This window comes from Microcaecilia unicolor, chromosome 7 (genome assembly GCF_901765095.1).
Source record: "Microcaecilia unicolor chromosome 7, aMicUni1.1, whole genome shotgun sequence".
Classification (NCBI taxonomy): domain Eukaryota; kingdom Metazoa; phylum Chordata; class Amphibia; order Gymnophiona; family Siphonopidae; genus Microcaecilia; species Microcaecilia unicolor.
In genome coordinates, this window is record NC_044037.1 from 164,972,050 (window position 1) to 164,993,259 (window position 21,210).

Consider the following 21,210-nt stretch of genomic DNA (forward strand, 5'->3'; position numbering starts at 1 on the left):
TCCCGCCCACCCCTAGGACAGCTCTTCATTTATAGTCAGTTATTGTAATTAGGGTAACAAGCAAGGAGTGCTCATACAGAGTTTTAAATACATTTCATTACCATCTAAGAAGGAAACACTAAATAAAAGACATTTTTATATTAGGCTAATATCCTTAATACTGTAGCAAGTTTTAAATTATTGAAAAACTAAAATATACTAAGATGGAGTCAGCTGTCCAGCAGCGAGAGAGGTACTATCCAGTCTTTTGCATTGAGTGGCACATGTATGATTATCTCCCAGTTGGTGAGATGTCATATGTGTGTGCCTGATGCAAAGAGCTCCTAGCTCTCAGAGAATGTGTCCGTTCTCTTGAGGCTAGAGTAGCAGACTTGGTGGAGTTGAGGGAGACAGAGAGGTATATAGAGGAGACCTACAGGGATGTTGTAGAGAAGTCCCACCTCCAGTCTGGTAGCTCCTGTGCTACCTTGGAGGGAGGTCTCCTAGAAGGAGAGCATCACCCTGGTGAAGTAGGAAGTACTCCTGTAGCCAGCACCTGCCCACCAGGGGATGTATTATCCTCTTACACTGAGGATATGTCTCCAAGTGCTGCCCAGGAGGGAAGGGTTAGGACAGCTGTTGTAGTTGGTGATTCGATCATTAGGCATATAGATAGCTGGGTGGCTGGTGGATCGCCTGGTGACTTGCCTGCCTGGTGCGAAGGTGGCGGACCTCACGCGTCACCTAGATAGGATTTTAGATAGTGCTGGGGAGGAGCCAGCTGTCTTGGTACATGTGGGTACCAATGATGTAGGAAAATGTGGGAGAGAGGTTCTGGAAGCCAAATTTAGGCTCTTAGATAGAAAGCTCAAGTCCAGAACCTCTAGGGTAGCATTTTCTGAAGTGCTACCTGTTCCATGCGCAGGGCCCAAGAGACAGGCAGAGCTCCGGAGTCTCGGTGTAGGGAGGAGGGTTTTAGATTTGTTAGGAACTTGGCAACGTTCTGGGGAAGGGGAAGCCTATTCCGAAAGGGTGGGACCAGGCTGCTGGCATTGTCATTTAAAAAGGAGATAGAGTAGCTTTTAAACTAGAAATGGGGGGAAGGCCGGCAATTGCTCAAAAGTGCATGGTTCGGGATAAGGCATCTTTCAAAGATATCACCAAGCAGGGAAGATAGGGTATCCCGATAGTGAGGTTGCAAAAGAGACCGTAGTAGATCAGGTGTCCTTAAATAAAAATCAGACAAAAGATTGCAAATAATACTGTCAAGTACTGATGTAAATAGGAAAAACAAACATAGTTTGAAATGTCTATATGCGAACGCCAGAAGCCTAAGAAATAAGATAGGAGAGCTAGAATATATTGCACTAAATGAAAAATTAGATATAATAGGCATCTCTGAGACCTGGTGGAAGGAGGATAACCAGTGGGACACTATCATACTGGGGTACAAATTATATCATAGTGATAGGGTGGATCGAATTGGTGGAGGGATAGCATTGTATATTAACGAGAGCCTTGAATCAAATAGATTGAAAATTCTGCAGGAAACAAAACACATCTTGGAATCACTGTGGATTGAAATTCCATGTGTAAAGAGGAAAAGGATAGTGATAGGAGTGTACTACCGTCCGCCTGGCCCAGATGGATGCAGAAATGTTAAAGGAAATTAGGGACGCAAACAAACTGGGCAGCACAATAATAATGAGTGATTTCAATTACTCTGATATTGACTGGGTAAATGTAACATCGGGGCACGCTAGGGAGGTAAAATTCCTTGATGAAATCAAGGACTGCTTTATGGAGCAGCTGGTACAGGAGCTGGCGAGAGAAGGAAAAATTCTAGACCTAGTCCTTAGTGGAGAGCATGATCTGGTGCGGGAGGTAATGGTGCTGGGCCCGCTTGATAACCGTGATCATAATATGATCGGATTTGATATTAGCTTTGAAGTAAGTATACATAGGAAATCAAATACATTAGCGTTTAACTTTAAAAAAGGAGACTATGATAAAAGGAGAAGAATGGTGAAAACAAAACTTAGAGGGGCGGCTGCGAGGGTCAAAAATTTACATCAGATGTGGATGCTGTTCAAAAACACCATCCTGGAAGCCCATGCCAAATATATTCCACGTATTAAAAAAGGAGGACGGAAGCCGACATGGTTAAAAAGTGAGGTGAGGGAAGCTATTAGAGCTAAAAGAAAATCCTTCAGAAAATGGAAGAAGGAACCGACTGAAAATAATAAGAAACAGCATAAGGAATATCAAATGCAAAGCGCTGATAAGGAAGGCTAAGAGGGACTTAAAAAAAAAGATTGCGTTGTAGGCAAAAAACATAGTAAACTTTTTTTTAGGTATATTAAAAGCAGGAAGCCGGCAAAAGAATCGGTTGACCGGCGAGTCTGGGCCGCTGCTTTTTAATATATTTATAAATGAGTTAGAGATGGGAGTAACTAGCAAGGTAATTAAATTTGCTGATGACACAAAGTTATTCAAAGTTGTTAAATCGCGACACGATTGTGAAAAATTACGAGAGGACCTTACGAGACTGGGAGACTGGGCGGCTAAATGGCAGATGACGTTTAATGTGAGCAGGTGCAAGGTGATGCATGTGAGGAAAAAAGAACCCGAATTATAGCTACGTCATGCAAGGTTCCACGTTAGGAGTTACGGACCAAGAAAGGGATCTGGGTGTCGTCGTCGATAATACACTGAAACCTTCTGCTCAGTGTGCTGCTGCGGCTAGGAAAGTGAATAGAATGTTGGGTATTATTAGGAAAGGTATGGAAAACAGGTGTGAGGATGTTATAATGCTGTTGTATCGCTCCATGGTGCGACCGCACCTTGAGTATTGTGTTCAATTCTGGTCGCCGCATCTCAAGAAAGATATAGTAGAATTGGAAAAGGTGCAGCGAAGGGCAACTAAAATGATAGCGGGGATGGGACGACTTCCCGATGAGGAAAGGCTGAAATGGCTAGGGCTCTTCAGCTTGGAGAAAAGATGGCTGTGGGGAGATATGATAGAGGTATATAAAATAATGAGTGGAATGGGTAGATGTGAATCGCTTGTGTATGCTTTCCAAAAATACTAGGACTAGGGAGCATGCAATGAAGCTACAAAGCAGTAAATTCAACCAAGAAAATATTTCTTTACTCAATGTGTAATTAAACGCTGGAATTCATTTCCAGAGAATGTGGTAAAAGCAGTTAGCATAGTGGGGTATAAAAAAGGTTTGGATGGCTTCCTAAAAGAAAAGTCCATAATCCATTATTAAAATGGACTTGGGAAAATCTACTGCTTATTTCTAGGAGGCTAGGGCTATTCAGCTTGGAGAAGAGACGGCTGAGGGGAGACATGATAGAGGTATATAAAATAATGAGTGGATGTGAAGCGTCTGTTCACGCTTTCCAAAAATACTAGGACTAGGGGGCATGCGATAAAACTACAGTGTAGTAAATTTAAAACAAATCGGAGAAAATCTTTCTTCACCCAACGTATAATTAAACTCTGGAATTCATTGCCGGAGAAAGTGGTGAAGGCGGTTAGCTTAGCAGAGTTTAAAAAGGGGTTGGACGGTTTCCTAAAGGACAAGTCCATAAACCGCTACTAAATGGACTTGGGAAAAATCCACAATTCCGGGAATAACATGTATAGAATGTTTGTACGTTTGGGAAGCTTGCCAGGTGCCCTTGGCCTGGATTGGCCGCTGTCGTGGACAGGATGCTGGGCTCGATTGACCCTTGGTCTTTTCCCAGTATGGCATTACTTATGTACTTATATGACCGAGGAGTAAAAGGAGCGATTAGGGAAGACAAAGCCATAGCGGAGAGATAAAATTAATTCTTGCTTCGGTCTTCACTGAGGAAGATTTGGGTGAGATACCGGTGCCGGAAATGGTATTCGAAGCTGATGAGTCGGAGAAACTGAATGAATTCTCTATAAACCTGGAGGATGTAATGGGGCAGTTCTACAAATTGAAGAGTAGCAAATCTCCTGGAGCAGATGGTATTCATCCCTGAGTACTGATATAACTGAAAAATGAACTTGCGGAGCTATTGTTAGTAATATGTAATTTATCCTTAAAATCAAGCATGGTACTGGAAGATTGGAGGGTGGCCAATGTGATGCTGATTTTTAAAAAAGGTTCCAGAGGAGATCCTGGAAATTATAGATCGGTGAATCTGACGTCAGTGCAGGGCAAAATGGTAGAGACTATTATAAAGAACAAAATTACAGAGCATATTCAAAAGCATGGATTAATGAGACAAAGTCAACATAGATTTAGTGAAGGGAAATCTTGCCTCACCAATCTACTACATTTCTTTGAAGGAGTGAACAAATGTGGATAAAGGTGAGCCAGTTGATATTGTGTATCTGGATTTTCAGAAGGCGTTTGACAAAGTACCTCATAAAAGACTCCAGAGGAAATTGAAGAGTCATGGGATAGAAGGTAGTGTCCTATTGTGGATTAAAAACTGGTTAAGAGATAGAAAACAGAGAGTAGGGTTAAATGGTCAGTATTCTCAATGGAGAAGGGTAGTTAGTGGAGTTCCCCAAGGGTCTGTGCTGGGACCGCTGCTTTTTAACATATTTATAAATGGGAGTAACTAGTGAGGTAATTAAATTTGCTGATGACACAAAGTTATTCAAAGTTGTTAAATTGCAGGAGGATTGTGAAAAATTACACGAGGACCTTACGAGACTGGGAGACTTGGCGTCTAAATGGCAGATGACGTTTAATGTGAACAAGTGCAAAGTGATGCATGTGGGAAAGAGGAACCCGAATTATAGCTACGTCATGCAAGGTTCCACGTTAGGAGTCACAGACCAAGAAAGGGATCTAGGTGTCGTCGTTGATGATACGTTGAAACCTTCTGCTCAGTGTGTTGTTGCGGCTAAGAAAGCAAATAGAATGTTGGGTATTCTTAGGAAAGGAATGGAAAACAAAAATGAGGACGTTATAATGCCTTTGTATCGCTCCATGGTGTTACCGCACCTCGAATACTGTGTTATATTATGGTCGCCGCATCTCAAAAAAGATATAGTGGAATTAGAAAAGGTGCAGAGAAGGGCGACGAAAATGATAAAGGGGATGGGACGACTTCCGTATGAGGAAAGGCTAAAGCGGCTAGGGCTCTTCAGCTTGGAGAAAAGGCGGCTGAGGGGAGATATGATAGAGGTCTGTAAAATAATGAGTGGAGTGGAACGGGTAGATGTGAAGCGTCTGTTCAAGCTTTCCAAAAATACTAGGACTAGAGGGCATGCGATGAAGCTACAATGTAGTAAATTTAAAATGAATCGGAGAAAATGTTTGTTCACTCAGCGTGTAATTAATCTCTGGAATTCGTTGCCAGAGAATGTGGTAAAGGCGGTTAGCTTAGCAGAGTTTAAAAAAAAGGTTTGGATGGCTTCCTAAAGGAAAAGTCCATAGACCATTATTAAATGGACTTGGGGAATATCCACTATTTCTGGGATAAGCAGTATAAAATGTTTTGTACTTTTTTGGGATCTTGACAGGTATTTTTGACCTGGATTGGCCACTGTTGGAAACAGGATGCTGGGCTTGATGGACCTTTGGTCTGTCGCAGTATGGCAATACTTATGTACTTATATGTACTTATGTAATTGCTATCTGAGTGATTACTTGTCTCCAGTAGTGCCTACAAGTCTCTGTTGAAGAACAGTTTTGATCTCTCCACCCTGGCATTACAAGCAGCTGTCTGTGGCGGTTTATTATTTTATTATTTATTGCATTTGTATCCCACCTTATCCCACCTATTTGCAGGCTCAAAGTGGCTTACATAGTATTGATAACATAGTTATTCCAGTGAATCAAGTATAGTTAGTATTGTGTAGAGATTAGTTAAGGGAAGGAAGAAGAAGGAAGGGATTTATTAGGGTATTTATAGAAGGTGGGCTTTCATAACTGAATGGGTTGGTGAAGTGGGTTAGTGGGGCTGTAGGTTCTCATGGTTAGAGCCTGTTTCCGCTGGTCTGAGAGGGTCTTGGATAACCCTTCGGGTGATCGGGCCTTCGTGGACCAGGAGGTAGCCAAGGTGGAGATGGGGTCCTCCTTCTTGGTGGATATCCTTTATGACTTGCTTCAGACCTTGGCCAAGATCATGGCCTTGGTCGTGGCTGCCCGGAGAGCCTTGTGGCTTTGAGGTTGGCAGTGGATGCAGCTTCTAAGTAGAGAATGACACAGGAGCGGGTAATTGCGGTAAACTGCAGTAATCCGCAGTAAAACTGCAGGAATGTGAAAAATTTTCAAAGTTTTATCATGGGTGCAAAAAGAGGTTCTTTCCCCGCCCCGCAGGAGTGGTAATACTACTACTATTTAACATTTCTAGAGCGCTACAAAGTGTACGCAGCGCTGTACAAACACAGAAGAAAGACAGTCCCTGCTCAAAGAGCTTACAATCTAATAGACAAAAAGTAAAGCATTTAAATTTAAAATATTTAAGCAGTCAAGCACAAGAGAACAGTCACAGAAGGACAGAAGATGTTGAAGGGTGGTCAGTGTGATTAGGTGTAACTCTGGTTGGAGTAGTGGGAGAAGGTGATAGAAGAATAGAAATGGGTGAGGTAAAGTAATGAGTGGGTTGATAGGGAGGTTATATAAGACATGTCACTCTAGGGGTGGGTGGGTAGAGGGGTAGGGTGGGTAGGATTAAGTCTAAAGCAGGAGAAGGTATTCTCTGCAGCCTATCTGTGAGATGGAAAATGCTCTCTGAAGCTGCTGCTATAAGTTGTTAGTTTTCTCTCCCTGAAAGAGATCCAAGCCACACCCACGAAGTTCAAACTGTCAGTGGGGAGGGTGAGGGGAGGAAATGGCAGTGCTTGATGAAAAAGAGAGCTCAGTTTGATAGGAGATATACTATAGGATGTCATTCTGAGGCCAGGCTAAGTCTAAAGCAGGAGAAGGTATTCTCTGCAGCCTATCTGTGAGATGGAAAGTAATAACCCCTGCACCCACGGTACGACAGACGCCTACCTTTTTCCCGTCCTCCCTCCCTTCCTTCCAAGTCCGGTGTCACTCGCTTCCTCTCCCTCCCCTGCTGCATGCTCCGGTGTCACTCCTGCACCTCTCCACTATGCTACTGCTGCAGCCTTTCCTTCTTCCTGGCTGCCGGCAGCATTAGCAATGTAAGCATGCTGCCTTTGCGCAGCCCGGAAGCCTTCTCTCTATTGCGACGTCTCTCTCAGCCACTGACAGACAGCTAAATGCGCTGTGATTGGCTGAGAGATACCCCTGTCTGTGATTGGCTGAGAGAGACCTGAAGGGGCATAATCAAAAGGGAGGGACATCCAAGTAAGTGGAGCTGTGGCCAAGTGGTTAGAGCACCGGTCTTGTTATGCAGAGGTGGCTGGTTCAAATCCCACTGGTACTACTGAAAAAGCCGAGAAAAAATACTTTTGATTTAGGACGTCCCTGACGAGAACTTCGATTTTTTTTTTTTGGGTGGGAGGGGATTGGTGACCACTGGGGGAGTAAGGGGCAGTCATCCCCGATTCCCTCCGGTGGTCATTTGGTCAGTTGGGACTCCTTTTTGAAGCTTGGTCGTGAAAAAAAAGGAACCAAGTAAAGCCGGCGAAATGCTCGTCAAGCCTGGCTTTTTTTTTCCATTATCGGGCGAAGCAAGCTATCTCATGAGCACGCCCCCTTGAAATTTCGCCAGCTCTGTGACAGAAAGCAGTTGAAGCCGGCCAAAATCGGCTTTCGATTACACCGATTTGGCTGGTTTCAGGAGATCGCCGGCGATCTCCCGATTTGTGTCGGAAGATCGCCAGCGATCTCTTTCGAAAATAAGCCTGACTGTCTTTAACCCTTTTTTAAAGGTATCAATGCCAGATCTGCATTGCAATTTCTGAGAAAAGGAAGACCATAAGTTGACTGCCTGGTACGCAAACAGACTAGTGAACGTTTTCTTTAGTCACCCCTCTTGGGATAGGAAAGGACCGTGACAATTTATTTCTAACACTATAAAACTGATTTCTCCGAGGACAAGCAGGCTGCTTGTTCTCACTGATGGGTGACGTCCACGGCAGCCCCTCCAATCGGAAACTTCACTAGCAAAGGCCTTTGCTAGTCCTCGCGTGTCCATGCGCACCGCGCATGCGCGGCCGTCTTCCCGCCCGAACCGGCTCGTGTTCGTCAGTCTTCTTTTGTCCGCGCTCGGTACGGTCGTGTTTTCGCCGTGTCGGGCCCCGCAAAGTCGACCTCGCGCGTTCGTCGTGTGTTTTTGAAAAGAAAAAAATATAATCCTTTCTGTGTGGGAAAAGACTCTTGGTCTTTTCTCCCCCCGCTAATTTCACTCGGGTCGAAGTTTTCTTCCCCTTATTTTTTCGGTGCCTTTTCCGCCATTTCGACTTTTGATCTCGCCGGCGTGATTTTTCCGCCCATGACATCGAAGTCTACCAGCGGCTTCAAGAAGTGCACCCAGTGCGCCCGGGTCATCTCGTTCACTGACAGGCACGCGTCGTGTCTTCAGTGCTTGGGGGCTGGGCACCGCCCGCAGGCCTGTAGTCTGTGTTCCCTTTTGCAAAAGCGGACTCAGGTAGCGAGATTGGCCCAGTGGAACGTTTTGTTCTCGGGCTCTTCGTCGGCATCGGCACCGGGGGTATCGAGTGCATCGACGTCTTCAGCGTCCAGAGCTTCATCCTTGTCCGCGAGTGCATCGAGGCATCGGCCCTCTGCATCGGCGCCGAGACATCTGATAGCTGCATCGACGTCGGTGGTACCGGGACCTCGTCTGCTGATGTCGTCGGACGGTGGTGCTTCGTCTGCAGTGCAGGTGAGGGCTGTCCATTCCCCTGCTGGTGGCTGTGAGCCTTCGGGTGGGTCTCCCCCTACCCTGAGGGCTCCTGCGGTACAGCCCCCCCGAGACCGACCTCCTTCGGCCTCGGCCCCGAGGAAGCGACGGCTGGATTCTACGTCCTCCTCGTCGGTGCCGGGAAGCTCCGGTGACATGCTTCGTTCCAAGAAATCGAAGAAGCATCGTCATCGGTCTCCTTCCCGGGTCGGCACCGAGAGCTCTGGGTCGCCGAGGGAGTCGGCACCCAGCAGGCATCGGCACCGAGAGGACCGCTCACCCTCTGTTCAGGAGGTGTCGATGCGCTCCACTCTGGACAGCCTCCACGCCCGGAGCAGTTTCTGACGTCGACGCCTGCATCGACCTCCATGCCTTTCTCTGCAGCCGCTCTGAACGAGAGCCTCCGGGCCGTTCTCCCAGAGATTCTGGGAGAGCTGTTGCGCCCTACCCCTCCGGTACCGGCGGTGCTTGCGCCACCGGTACCACCGGTACCGTCGAGCGTGGCGCCGGCTGGCCCATCGCCCGAGGTGAGGTCTCCGGCGTCGGTGCCGCATGCGGTACCGGCTGCCGTCGCCTCCCAGGAAGGCTCCCCGACTACGTCGGCGGAGGGAGCTTCGCCGATGTGGGCGAGGGAGTCTACCTCTCGACGCCCCCATCGTGGACGTGGCTCCACAGAGTCGAGTCGGGCACGGTTGCAGACACAGGTCCGTGAACTTGTGTCTGACACCGAGGGTGAGGCCTCGTGGGAAGAGGAAGAGGACCCCAGATATTTCTCTGACGAGGAGTCTGAGGGTCTTCCTTCCGATCCCACTCCCTCTCCTGAGAGACAGCTTTCTCCTCCCGAGAGTCTGTCTTTTGCTTCCTTTGTCCGGGAGATGTCTACGGCCATCCCCTTCCTGGTGGTTGTGGAGGACGAGCCCAGGGCTGAAATGTTTGAGCTCCTGGACTATCCTTCTCCACCTAAGGAAGCGTCCACTGTACCCATGCACCATGTCCTAAAAAAGACATTGCTGGCGAACTGGACCAAGCCTTTAACTAATCCCCACATCCCCAAGAAGATCGAGTCCCAGTACCGGATCCATGGGGACCCAGATCTGATGCGCACTCAGTTGCCTCATGATTCTGGAGTTGTGGATCTGGCCCTAAAGAAGGCTAAGAGTTCTAGGGAGCATGCTTCGGCGCCCCCGGGCAAGGACTCTAGAACCTTAGACTCCTTTGGGAGGAAGGCCTACCATTCCTCTATGCTCGTGGCCAAAATTCAGTCCTACCAGCTCTACACGAGCATACACATGCGGAACAATGTGCGGCAGTTGGCGGGCTTGGTTGATGCGCTCCCCCCTGAGCAAGCCAAGCCTTTTCAGGAGGTGGTCAGGCAGCTGAAGGCGTGCAGAAAATTCCTGGCCAGAGGGGTGTATGACACCTTTGATGTTGCGTCCAGGGCCGCTGCTCAAGGTGTGGTGATGCGCAGGCTCTCATGGCTGCGTGCCTCCGACCTGGAGAATAGAATCCAGCAGCGGATTGCGGACTCGCCTTGCCGTGCGGATAACATTTTTGGAGAGAAAGTCGAACAGGTGGTAGAGCAGCTCCACCAGCGGGACACCACATTCGACAAGTTCTCCCGCCGGCAGCCTTCAGCCTCTACCTCTACAGGTAGAAGATTTTTTGGGGGAAGGAAGACTGTTCCCTACTCTTCTGGCAAGCATAGGTACAATCCTCCTTCTCGACAGCCTGCGGCCCAGGCTAAGCCCCAGCGCGCTCGCTCTCGTCAGCAGCGTGCGCCTCAGCAAGGCCCCTCGGCTCCCCAGCAAAAGCAAGGGACAAGCTTTTGACTGGCTCCAGCAGAGCATAGCCGACATCCAAGTGTCAGTGCCGGGCGACCTGCCAGTCGGAGGGAGGTTGAAAGCTTTTCACCAAAGGTGGCCTCTCATAACCTCCGATCAGTGGGTTCTCCAAATAGTCCGGCAAGGATACACCCTCAATTTGGCCTCAAAACCTCCAAATTGTCCACCGGGCTTACAGCTTCCAGCACAAGCAGGTACTTGCAGAGGAACTCTCCGTCCTTCTCAGCGCCAATGCGGTCGAGCCCGTGCCATCCGGGCAAGAAGGGCTGGGATTCTATTCCAGGTACTTCCTTGTGGACAAGAAAACAGGGGGGATGCGTCCCATCCTAGACCTAAGGGCCCTGAACAAATATCTGGTCAAAGAAAAGTTCAGGATGCTTTCCCTGGGCACCCTTCTTCCCATGATTCAGGAAAACGATTGGCTATGCTCTCTGGACTTGAAGGATGCCTATACACACATCCCGATACTGGCAGCTCACAGACAGTATCTGCGATTTCAGCTGGGCACACGTCACTTCCAGTACTGTGTGCTACCCTTTGGGCTCGCCTCTGCGCCCAGGGTGTTCACAAAGTGCTTGGCTGTAGTAGCAGCGGCACTTCGCAGGCTGGGGGTGTACGTGTTCCCATATCTCGACGATTGCCTGGTGAAGAACACATCCGAGGCAGGAGCCCTGCAGTCCATGCAGATGACTATTCGCCTCCTGGAGCTACTGGGGTTTGTGATAAATTATCCAAAGTCCCATCTTCTCCCAGTGCAGAGACTCGAATTCATAGGAGCTCTGCTGGATTCTCGGACGGCTCGCACCTATCTCCCAGAGACGAGAGCCAACCACTTGTTGTCCCTCGTCTCGCGGGTGCGAGCGTCCCAGCAGATCACAGCTCGGCAGATGTTGAGATTGCTAGGCCACATGGCCTCCACAGTTTATGTGACTCCCATGGCCCGCCTTCACATGAGATCTGCTCAATGGACCCTAGCTTCCCAGTGGTTTCAGGCTGCTGGGGATCTTAGAAGACGTAATCCACCTGTCCACGAGTTTTCTCGAATCCCTGTATTGGTGGACGATTTGGTCCAATCTGACTCTGGGACGTCCTTTCCAAATTCCTCAGCCACAAAAAGTGCTGACCACGGATGCGTCTCTCCTGGGATGGGGAGCTCATGTCGATGGGCTTCACACCCAAGGAAGTTGGTCCCTCCAGGAACGCGATCTGCAGATCAATCTTCTGGAGTTGCGAGCGATCTGGAACGCTCTGAAGGCTTTCAGAGATCGGCTGTCCCACCAAATTATCCAAATTCAGATAGACAACCAGGTTGCCATGTACTACGTCAACAAGCAGGGGGGCACCGGATCTCGCCCCCTGTGTCAGGAAGCCGTCAGCATGTGGCTCTGGGCTCGCCGTCACGGCATGGTGCTCCAAGCCACATATCTGGCAGGCGTAAATAACAGTCTGGCCGACAGGTTGAGCAGGATTATGCAACCTCACGAGTGGTCGCTCAATTCCCGTGTAGTGCGACAGATCTTCCAGGTGTGGGGCACCCCCTTGGTAGACCTCTTCGCATCTCGAGCCAACCACAAAGTCCCTCAGTTCTGTTCCAGGCTTCAGGCCCACGGCAGACTGGCATCGGATGCCTTCCTCCTGGACTGGGGGGAGGGTCTGCTGTATGCTTATCCTCCCATACCTCTGGTGGGGAAGACTTTGTTGAAACTCAAGGAAGACCAAGGCACCATGATTCTGATTGCTCCTTTTTGGCCGCGTCAGATCTGGTTCCCTCTTCTTCTGGAGTTGTCCTCCGAAGAACCGTGGAGATTGGAGTGTTTTCCGACCCTCATCACACAGGACGAAGGGGCGCTTCTGCATCCCAACCTCCGGTCCCTGGCTCTCACGGCCTGGATGTTGAGAGCGTAGACTTTGCCTCTTTGGGTCTGTCAGAGGGTGTCTCCTGCATCTTGCTTGCTTCCAGGAAAGATTCCACTAAGAGGAGTTACTTCTTTCTATGGAGGAGGTTTGCCGTCTGGTGTGACAGCAAGGCCCTAGATCCTCGCTCTTGTCCTACACAGACCCTGCTTGAATACCTTCTGCACTTGTCTGAGTCTGGTCTCAAGACCAACTCTGTAAGGGTTCACCTTAGTGCAATCAGTGCATACCATTACCGTGTGGAAGGTAAGCCGATCTCAGGACAGCCTTTAGTGGTTCGCTTCATGAGAGGTTTGCTTTTGTCAAAGCCCCCTGTCAAGCCTCCTACAGTGTCATGGGATCTCAATGTCGTTCTCACCCAGCTGATGAAACCTCCTTTTGAGCCACTGAATTCCTGCCATCTGAAGTACTTGACCTGGAAGGTCATTTTCTTGGTGGCAGTTACTTCAGCTCGTAGAGTCAGTGAGCTTCAGGCCCTGGTAGCCCAGGCCCCTTACACCAAATTTCATCATAACAGAGTAGTCCTCCGCACTCACCCTAAGTTCTTGCCAAAGGTCGTGTCGGAGTTCCATCTGAACCAGTCAATTGTCTTGCCAACATTCTTTCCCCGTCCTCATTCCTGCCCTGCTGAACGTCAGCTGCACACATTGGACTGCAAGAGAGCATTGGCCTTCTACCTGGAGCGGACACAGCCCAACAGACAGTCCGCCCAATTGTTTGTTTCTTTTGATCCCAATAGGAGGGGAGTGGCTGTGGGGAAACGCACCATATCCAATTGGCTAGCAGATTGCATTTCCTTCACTTACGCCCAGGCTGGGCTGACTCTTGAGGGTCATGTCACGGCTCATAATGTTAGAGCCATGGCAGCGTCGGTAGCCCACTTGAAGTCAGCCTCTATTGAAGAAATTTGCAAAGCTGCGACGTGGTTATCTGTCCACACATTCACATCTCATTACTGCCTGCAGCAGGATACCCGACGCGACAGTCGGTTCGGGCAGTCAGTTCTTCAGAACCTGTTTGGGCTTTAGGATCCAACTCCACCCCCCGAGGGCCCTGTTTGTTCTGTTCCAGGCTGCACTCTCAGTTAGTTGGTCAATTTTTTAGGTCAATCTCAGTTATGTCCTCGCCGTTGCGAGGTCCAATTGACCATGTTTGTTGTTTTGAGTGAGCCTGGGGGCTAGGGATACCCCATCAGTGAGAACAAGCAGCCTGCTTGTCCTCGGAGAAAGCGAATGCTACATACCTGTAGAAGGTATTCTCCGAGGACAGCAGGCTGATTGTTCTCACATACCCGCCCGCCTCCCCTTTGGAGTTGTGTCTTCCCTTGCTTTGTTTTGCTACTTATGGGACTGACGAACACGAGCCGGTTTGGGCGGGAAAACGGCCGCGCATGGACTAGCAAAGGCCTTTGCTAGTGAAGTTTCCGATTGGAGGGGCTGCCGTGGACGTCACCCATCAGTGAGAACAATCAGCCTGCTGTCCTCGGAGAATACCTTCTACAGGTATGTAGCATTCGCTTTACCACCAGTCTACATATGAGAGAGACTATATAGTCTGGGGACAGACCATATACAATCTTATAAATCAGACATCCCAATTTAAATAATACTCTACCCTCAACTGGAAGCCAGTGAACAATGAAATAAGGTGTAATCCTTTCTGACTTCAGGGAGAAAATCAGCTGTGCAGCCACATTTTGAATTGTTTGAATCCTCAGCAATTTTTAGATAGACCCAGGTAAAAAATATTACAGTAATCAACTTACTTAGGACTAGAGATTCAACTGGAACAGGTTCAACCGTAGATATTTCTGAATGCTCCTTAATTTTCTCATAGTGCAAAAATAATTATTTTATGAGAGTTAACTTGATTTTCCATGGATAATTTATCATCTAGTATAACACCTAATAATTTCACTGAATGATCTAACAGATAAGTTTTGCCATCAATATTAAGGTTTAAATCCATGGTATGGTTCATTTTAGAACCTTCTAGCAAAAATTTTGTTTTCTCTCTAACTTCAGGTTTTCTCTCTATTTAACTTCATCTTGTTCACTCAGTGTCTCGAGTATTTATTTATTTATTTGTTACATTTGTATCCCACATTTTCACACCTATTTGCAGGCTCAGTGTGGCTTACATAGTACTGTAAAGGCGTTCGCCAATTCCGGTATGAACAAATACAGCAATGTGGTAGAATAAGGTTCGGGTGTACAGACACATTAGGGAATCGTACAGAGGAAGAGTTATTATATGTCCATTATGAGCTTTGTTTTCATTGTGTTGCAGGTACAGGCATTTAAGTTGGGTCGGTAGGGGGTATGCCTTTTTGAACAGGTTAGTTTTTAATGATTTCCGGAAGTTTAGGTGATCATAAGTTGTTTTCACGGTTTTTGGTAATGCGTTCCATAGTTGTGTGCTTATGTAGGAAAAGCTGGATGCATAGGTTGATTTGTATTTGAGTCCTTTGCAGCTTGGGTAGTGGAGATTTAAGTATGTTCGTGTTGATCCTGTTGTGTTTCTGGTTGGTAGGTCTGTGAGGTCTGTCATGTATCCCGGGGTTTCGCCATAGATAATTTTATGAAACAGGGTGTAGATTTTGAAAGCAATACGTTCTTTGATTGGGAGCCAGTGCAGTTTTTCTCGGAGGGGTTTGGTGCTCTCGAATTGCATTTTTCCAAATATAAGCCTGACTGCTGTGTTTTAAGCAGTCTGAAGTTTCTTTATAATTTTGCTCCTTGCATCCCGCATAAATTCCGTTGCAGTAGTCTACATGGCTTAGTACCATTGATTGTATTAAGTTGCAAAATGTTTCCCTTGGGAAGAATGGTTTCACGCGTTTGAGTTTCCATTGATTGTATCAAGTTGCGAAATGTTTCCCTCGGGAAGAATGGTTTCATGCGTTTGAGTTTCCACATTGAGTGGAACATTTTCTTTGTTGTGGATTTCACTTGGTTCTCTAGTGTGAGGTTACGGTCGATTGTAACACTGAGAATTTTTAGGCTGGCTGAGATAGGGAGGGTATAATCTGGGGTGTTTATGTTTGTGGGTTTGTTCGTATTGTATTGGGATGAGAGGATGAGACAGTGTGTTTTTTCTGTGTTGAGTTTTAGTTGAAATGCGTTTGCCCATGAGTCCATGATATTCAAGCTGAGCTTGATTTCGTTGGTGATTTCTGTCAGATCACGTTTGTAAGGAATGTATATTGTGACATCGTCTGCATAGATGAAAGGGTTAAGGCCTTGGTTGGATAAGGATTTGGCTAGTGGGGTCATCAGGTTGAAAAGGATTGGTGATAGTGGTGATCCTTGAGGTACTCCGCATTCTGCTTTCCATGGTGGTGATATGTTTGAGCTTGATTTCACTTGATATGTTCTAGTGGTTAGTAAACCCTTGATCCAACTAAGTATGTGTCCGCCAATCCCAAAGTAATCTAGGAGTCTTAGTAGTATTTTATGGTTTACCATGTCGAACACACTGGACGTGTCGAATTGGAGAAGTATGCTTTTGCCTGTTGCTATTTCCTGCTTGAATTTGGCTAGGAGGGTAATTAGTACTGTTTCAGTGCTATGAAGGGGGGGGGGGGGGGGGGCGAAATCCTGATTGTGATTCATGTAATATTGTGAATTTGTTTATATAATCAGTAAGTTGTTTGGTTACCATGCTTTCCATCAGTTTGACCACCAATGGGATTGATGCTACTGGGCGGTAGTTAGTGATTTCGTTTGATTTTTTTTCTTGGAATCTTTTGGTATTGGAGTGAGTAGGATGTTGCCATTTGCCTTGTTGAAGCATGTAGTTAAGTGGGATGTAAGGTCTGCTATGAAGTATTTGGGAGTCCACTTCAACACCTGGATAGGGAGAGTGTTCCTGCCTGGGGCCAGTGTCCAGATGTTGCACAGTCAAATCCGGCATCTTCTGTCCTTCAGGGTGCCCCGGGCTCACGATTGTTTGCAGGTGGTGGGGTCCATGGCAGCGTCTCTGGAGGTGGTGCTGTGAGCGAGGGCACACATGTGTCCTCTGCAGCAGGCCCTCCTGTCTTGCTGGTCACCGCAGACACAGGACTTGGACGTATGGCTTCTTCTCTAGGGGGAATTTGATTTGTACAGCGCTGCGTAACCCTAGTAGCGCTTTAGAAATGTTAAGTAGTAGTAGTAGTAGGGGAAGCCAAGCACACACTGTGGTGGTGGCTGGACTCTGCCAACCTGGTTGAGGGCACAAGTCTAGCGGTTCCGGAGTGGATGGTTGCTATGACAGATGCCAGCTTGCTGGACTGGGGGGGGGGGGGGGGCCCACGCCCACTGTCTGCATTGTGTATTCAGGGTCTCTGGATGAGCGTGGAGAATCGGTGGTCCATCAACCAATTGGAGCCTACACCATTGCCCTCGCTTTCAGGACCTTCACTGGAAAGGTATTCGGGGTTCTTTCGAACAATGCCATGACGATGGTGTATGTGAACAATCGGCAGCACCAAAAGCACACTGGTGACTCAGGAGGCCTCGTCCCTGATAGCCTGGGCAGAGGCTTATCTTCTGGACCTTGCGGTGGCTTATGTGGAGCCTTGGATCTTGTAAGGTCCTACCCAATTAGCTTGAAGTTTATTCTGATGAACTGGGACTAAAACAAGTACCTGCTGGCCCTCATAAAACTCTCTATTCTGGGCCTTACGATCATACCAGGTCTTTTGCTTAGTCAGGGCTGCCTGCAAGTTATCTTGACAAAGCCCACAAGTTCTTATAATCTCTGCTGCATATTAACTACATATTCAATTACAGGGGTATCAGAGGTATCAACTTTTCCCTCCCATTGTTCTCTTATTAGGTCAAAGGGCTCTCTCACCCTCTGGCCATAAAGCAACTCAAATGGGGAGAACCCTGTAGACTCCTGAGGTACTTCTTTGTATGCAAACAGTACGTAGGGTACGTTTTTATTCCCAGTCTCGGTCTTCTGTTTCTAAGAAAGTCTTAACATGTGCTTTAATGTACCATTAAATCTCTCCACCAACGCATTAGTTTCAGGGTGATTATGGTGTGGTACGTACAAATTTCACTCCATAGTGTGCCCACAGATTTTGGATCAGCTCAGACAAAAACTGTGTCCCTTGGTCTGAGAGTATTTCTTGGGGATATCCTACCTGGAAAAATATTTCTAGCAGGGCAGTGGCAATTTTCTCTATGGAGGTTAAGGCTACCACTTCAGGATATCTGGTAGCAAAGTCCACCTCTGTCAATATATATATATTATATATATTATATATATTTTCCTAGTCCGGCTAGGGACAGCTAGAGGCCCCACTATATCCACAGCTATTCTCTCAAAGGGCTCACTGCTAATGGGTAAATGTTTCAGGGGGGCTCAGGGGTGATCTTGGGTCTTACCCATTCTTTGCCATGCATCACAGGTTTGACAATAGTCAGCTACGGCTCGAGATACTCCTAGCCAATAGAAGATCTGGGTCAATCTATTGCAAGTGCGTGTTGCCCCCTGATGTACTGCTAGTGGAATGTCGTGTGGCAAACTGTAGAAGTTTTCTGTATGCCCTGGGCACTATAAGCTGCTTGTCTGCTGTCCAGGACCTATTAGAATCAACAGGATCAGTCTCCTTGTACAAGCCCCCTTTCCATAGGATATGATCTTTACCAGTCTCATTGGTTGGCTGACCAGCCCTCTGACTCAGGGCTTCCAGGTTAGGGTCAGAGCGCTGTGCTTCCTGAAAAGCATGTCTGCCCTATATCGGTATCCATATCTGGAAGAATCTCTGCTGGTGACTTTGTCAAATCAGGGTCATCAGTCTGATCAATAGGTTTGTCAGTTAAGTCAGGCTATTCCATATTCATGGCCCTAGTCTCCTATGGAACTGGTGCTGCTGGAGTGTGGCCCCAGTAACCTAGAAATCATTGGGGATAATTTGATGCGGGAGACTTGCCCAGAGGTGGTTGTGACCCACCCAGTTGGTGGGAGGAGGGTGCTAGTGTAGAGCACAAGCAGCAGGTACAGGCAGACATGAGTTGTGCTGGGGATAGACCCTCTAAGTGACTGCAGGTGGCTAGGCTTTTTCTGACAGATCTTTGTCCTTCTTTTTTGGTGGCCGTGTGGTAGGATTGTCAGGGTCACATGTGGGTCACCATCCACTGAGTGGTTCAGAGTCTTTTTTTTATCTGTAACCTCCAGACACAGAGCACAGTGAACAAGTACAGCAGTAACAGGGTCCCTTTCCTGTTCAGAGTTTTTTTTGGTAGTGTTAGGAGATTAGCAGTATGCTGATGGCGACTGGCAGCAGCCAGCAGGCTCTGCAGATGCCTGCCCTAACACAAGAGCACCCAGATAACCTCCGCGGAGAGGGGATGTAGGACCGGCCTGCGCAGAATTCTCCTGCGGGGAGTCCAGACTCCTTGTGGATAATGGCCCATGCATTGGCAGGACTGGGTGCCAAAAATCTGGCAGATCTACATGCTAGAGCAACAGCAACAGCGGCTAGACCAACAGCAGCAACGGCAAGAGGAGCGGGAATTCCAACTGTGGCTGGGTGTGCCTTGAGGACTGAGTTGAAAACCTCTGCTTTAGGCCCTCCAGACCGGTCCAGCACCCACCCATGCAAGATTGGAGTCAGGTATATATGTGCACTCTTCTTTCTTTAGGGGAGTGGGAGTGCCGGAGGACTTCATTGCTGCTACAGAGCCATTGTACATAGTTTTTGGGAGATAGCCCGGTTTGTTTATCGGGTTTCAGTTGCTGTTGAGTGCTTTGTAATACAAAAAAAAGGAGTTTCTACTCCACATGCTGGCAAGCAGGGCCTCATTATCCTTTTCAAATGTAAGGAACTTCCAATGGAAGTTAGGTGTGTGTTGTTTCTGCTTTTGTAGTTTAAATACTGGCTGGCGGAGGGATGGCACAATTCTAATATACAGGTTCAGAAAATTAGTGTGTTCTTGGTCTCTATCTGCTGGTAGGCAAGCATAACCCACGTGTCTGCAGTTGGACTTGTCTGTAGGGCCTAGAGGAAAGAAAATTAGCATGTAAGGCCTAATTTTTCTGTCGCACATCTTTTTAAGATGTCCTAATCCTAAAGTTTTGCTAGCACCAGAAGAACCTAAACTAATTTATATGCATAGAAATGTAGTTGAATGATACAAGAGTGCTTTGTTCCAGTAGCTGAATTTATTTTATTATGTCTACAGCCAATGTCACTGAGGTTCCAAAGCAAAACTTAAAATGTACTAGTTTCTGTTTCTAGTTAATATTTTTGTTTTGTGGTTTATATGCTTGGTTCTGAAAATTGTAGAGATGCTTCATTCATAAATAGAATACGAGAAAAGAAGGCTTAAACAATAAATATCTTCAACAGAGAAGGTGTGATGGAGTTCCTCTTGGCAAACCACCCACTGGACTGTCCCATCTGTGATCAGGGAGGAGAATGTGATCTGCAGGTACACAGCTTTGCTTTTTTAATCATTATTTGTTTACCCTTTGTTTCATTTTTATCTGCTTAGTGGCCTCTGCTGCCCCTTTACCAGGCAGGCTACATGGTTGGTGCTGATGATCCTTCCTGATCTCAGGACTGGTGAGATGGTGCATCTTCCATGTCTCTGGTTAGCCAGCAGGTACAGTTACCATACCAGCAGCTGCCTTCCCTCCCTGGACCTGTGCATGCATTGCATACTGTTTTTATTTATGATAAGGTTGTGGTATAATTACCATAGGTTTAGTTCTTTTCTGGGTGGTTGTGTTTTTATGCTGTAGGACCAGTCTATGATGTTTGGCAGTGACAGAAGTCGATTTCTGGAGGGGAAACGTGCAGTCGAGGACAAGAACATTGGACCACTAGTGAAGACTATTATGACTCGGTGTATCCAGTGTACCCGGTGTATCAGGTACCATCGTATTACTCTGTATCCTGTTAGTGTTTGTAGATTGTGTGTATATTGGATAGAGCTTCTGTGTCTCCATCTTGTTTTAGTTTAAAATTTTCTTTATTGAAACATTTCATATTACAGCATTTATACCCTACTATCCCAATCTTCATGCTCACTTTAGCACCGATATTAAATGTGCCGTACTATCCCAGCTGCTCTCCCTCCCACCCTTATCCAATCACTACTGTCACAATACTCAGTGTTGTATAGTAACAAAGTAAAAGTAAAGCATTACAGTACTTCAGTAAACATTTCATTACTTTTACTTGTTACCGAGTACAAGACACTTTTAGTTGTAAAGAAGTATTATCTGAACCAATTTTAAGTACTTTTACCTCGTTACATGCTGCTTCGTTACAAGTAAAAAGCTGAAGTACTCAATTTTCCTCCCCTCGAGCAGCTCTGACGTCTCTCCTCCCACTTTCCCCTCATGCGGGTCCTTAAAATTTGCTTCAGTCTCTATCAGCTGCAGCAGTTAAGGCTTCTCCTCTCCGGTCCAGTCTCTCTACCATATGGTCAACCATGCAGTGCCGGGGGCCCAGAGGTTCTCTTCCCCCCCCCCCCCTACATACAGCCCTCCTCCGAGCCTCAGTGGACCCTCCCCAGTCCTACCTTGAAGGGCCCTGGTGGTCTAATGGCTTCTTTGGGGGCAGGAAAGAACCCCACTATTCCTGCTGCTCTGCCCGATACTGCCACAGTTTCAAAATGGCTGCTGAGACTTTTGGCAGTAGTCTTGTGGGTCAGTCTTA

At 47.3% G+C, this 21,210-nt stretch overlaps 1 protein-coding gene across 4 annotated transcripts in view; it reads left to right on the top strand.

The window, feature by feature from the left end:
• NDUFS1 (NADH:ubiquinone oxidoreductase core subunit S1) overlaps nucleotides 1-21,210 on the top strand; it is a 104,184-nt gene that overhangs the window by 42,547 nt on the left and 40,427 nt on the right. For all 4 annotated transcript variants that reach the window (XM_030210695.1, XM_030210693.1, XM_030210694.1 and 1 more), the window contains exons 6-7: nucleotides 19,894-19,975; nucleotides 20,289-20,419. In XM_030210695.1, the coding sequence (XP_030066555.1) occupies nucleotides 19,894-19,975; nucleotides 20,289-20,419 (213 nt within the window). The remainder of the gene's footprint in view (nucleotides 1-19,893; nucleotides 19,976-20,288; nucleotides 20,420-21,210) is intronic.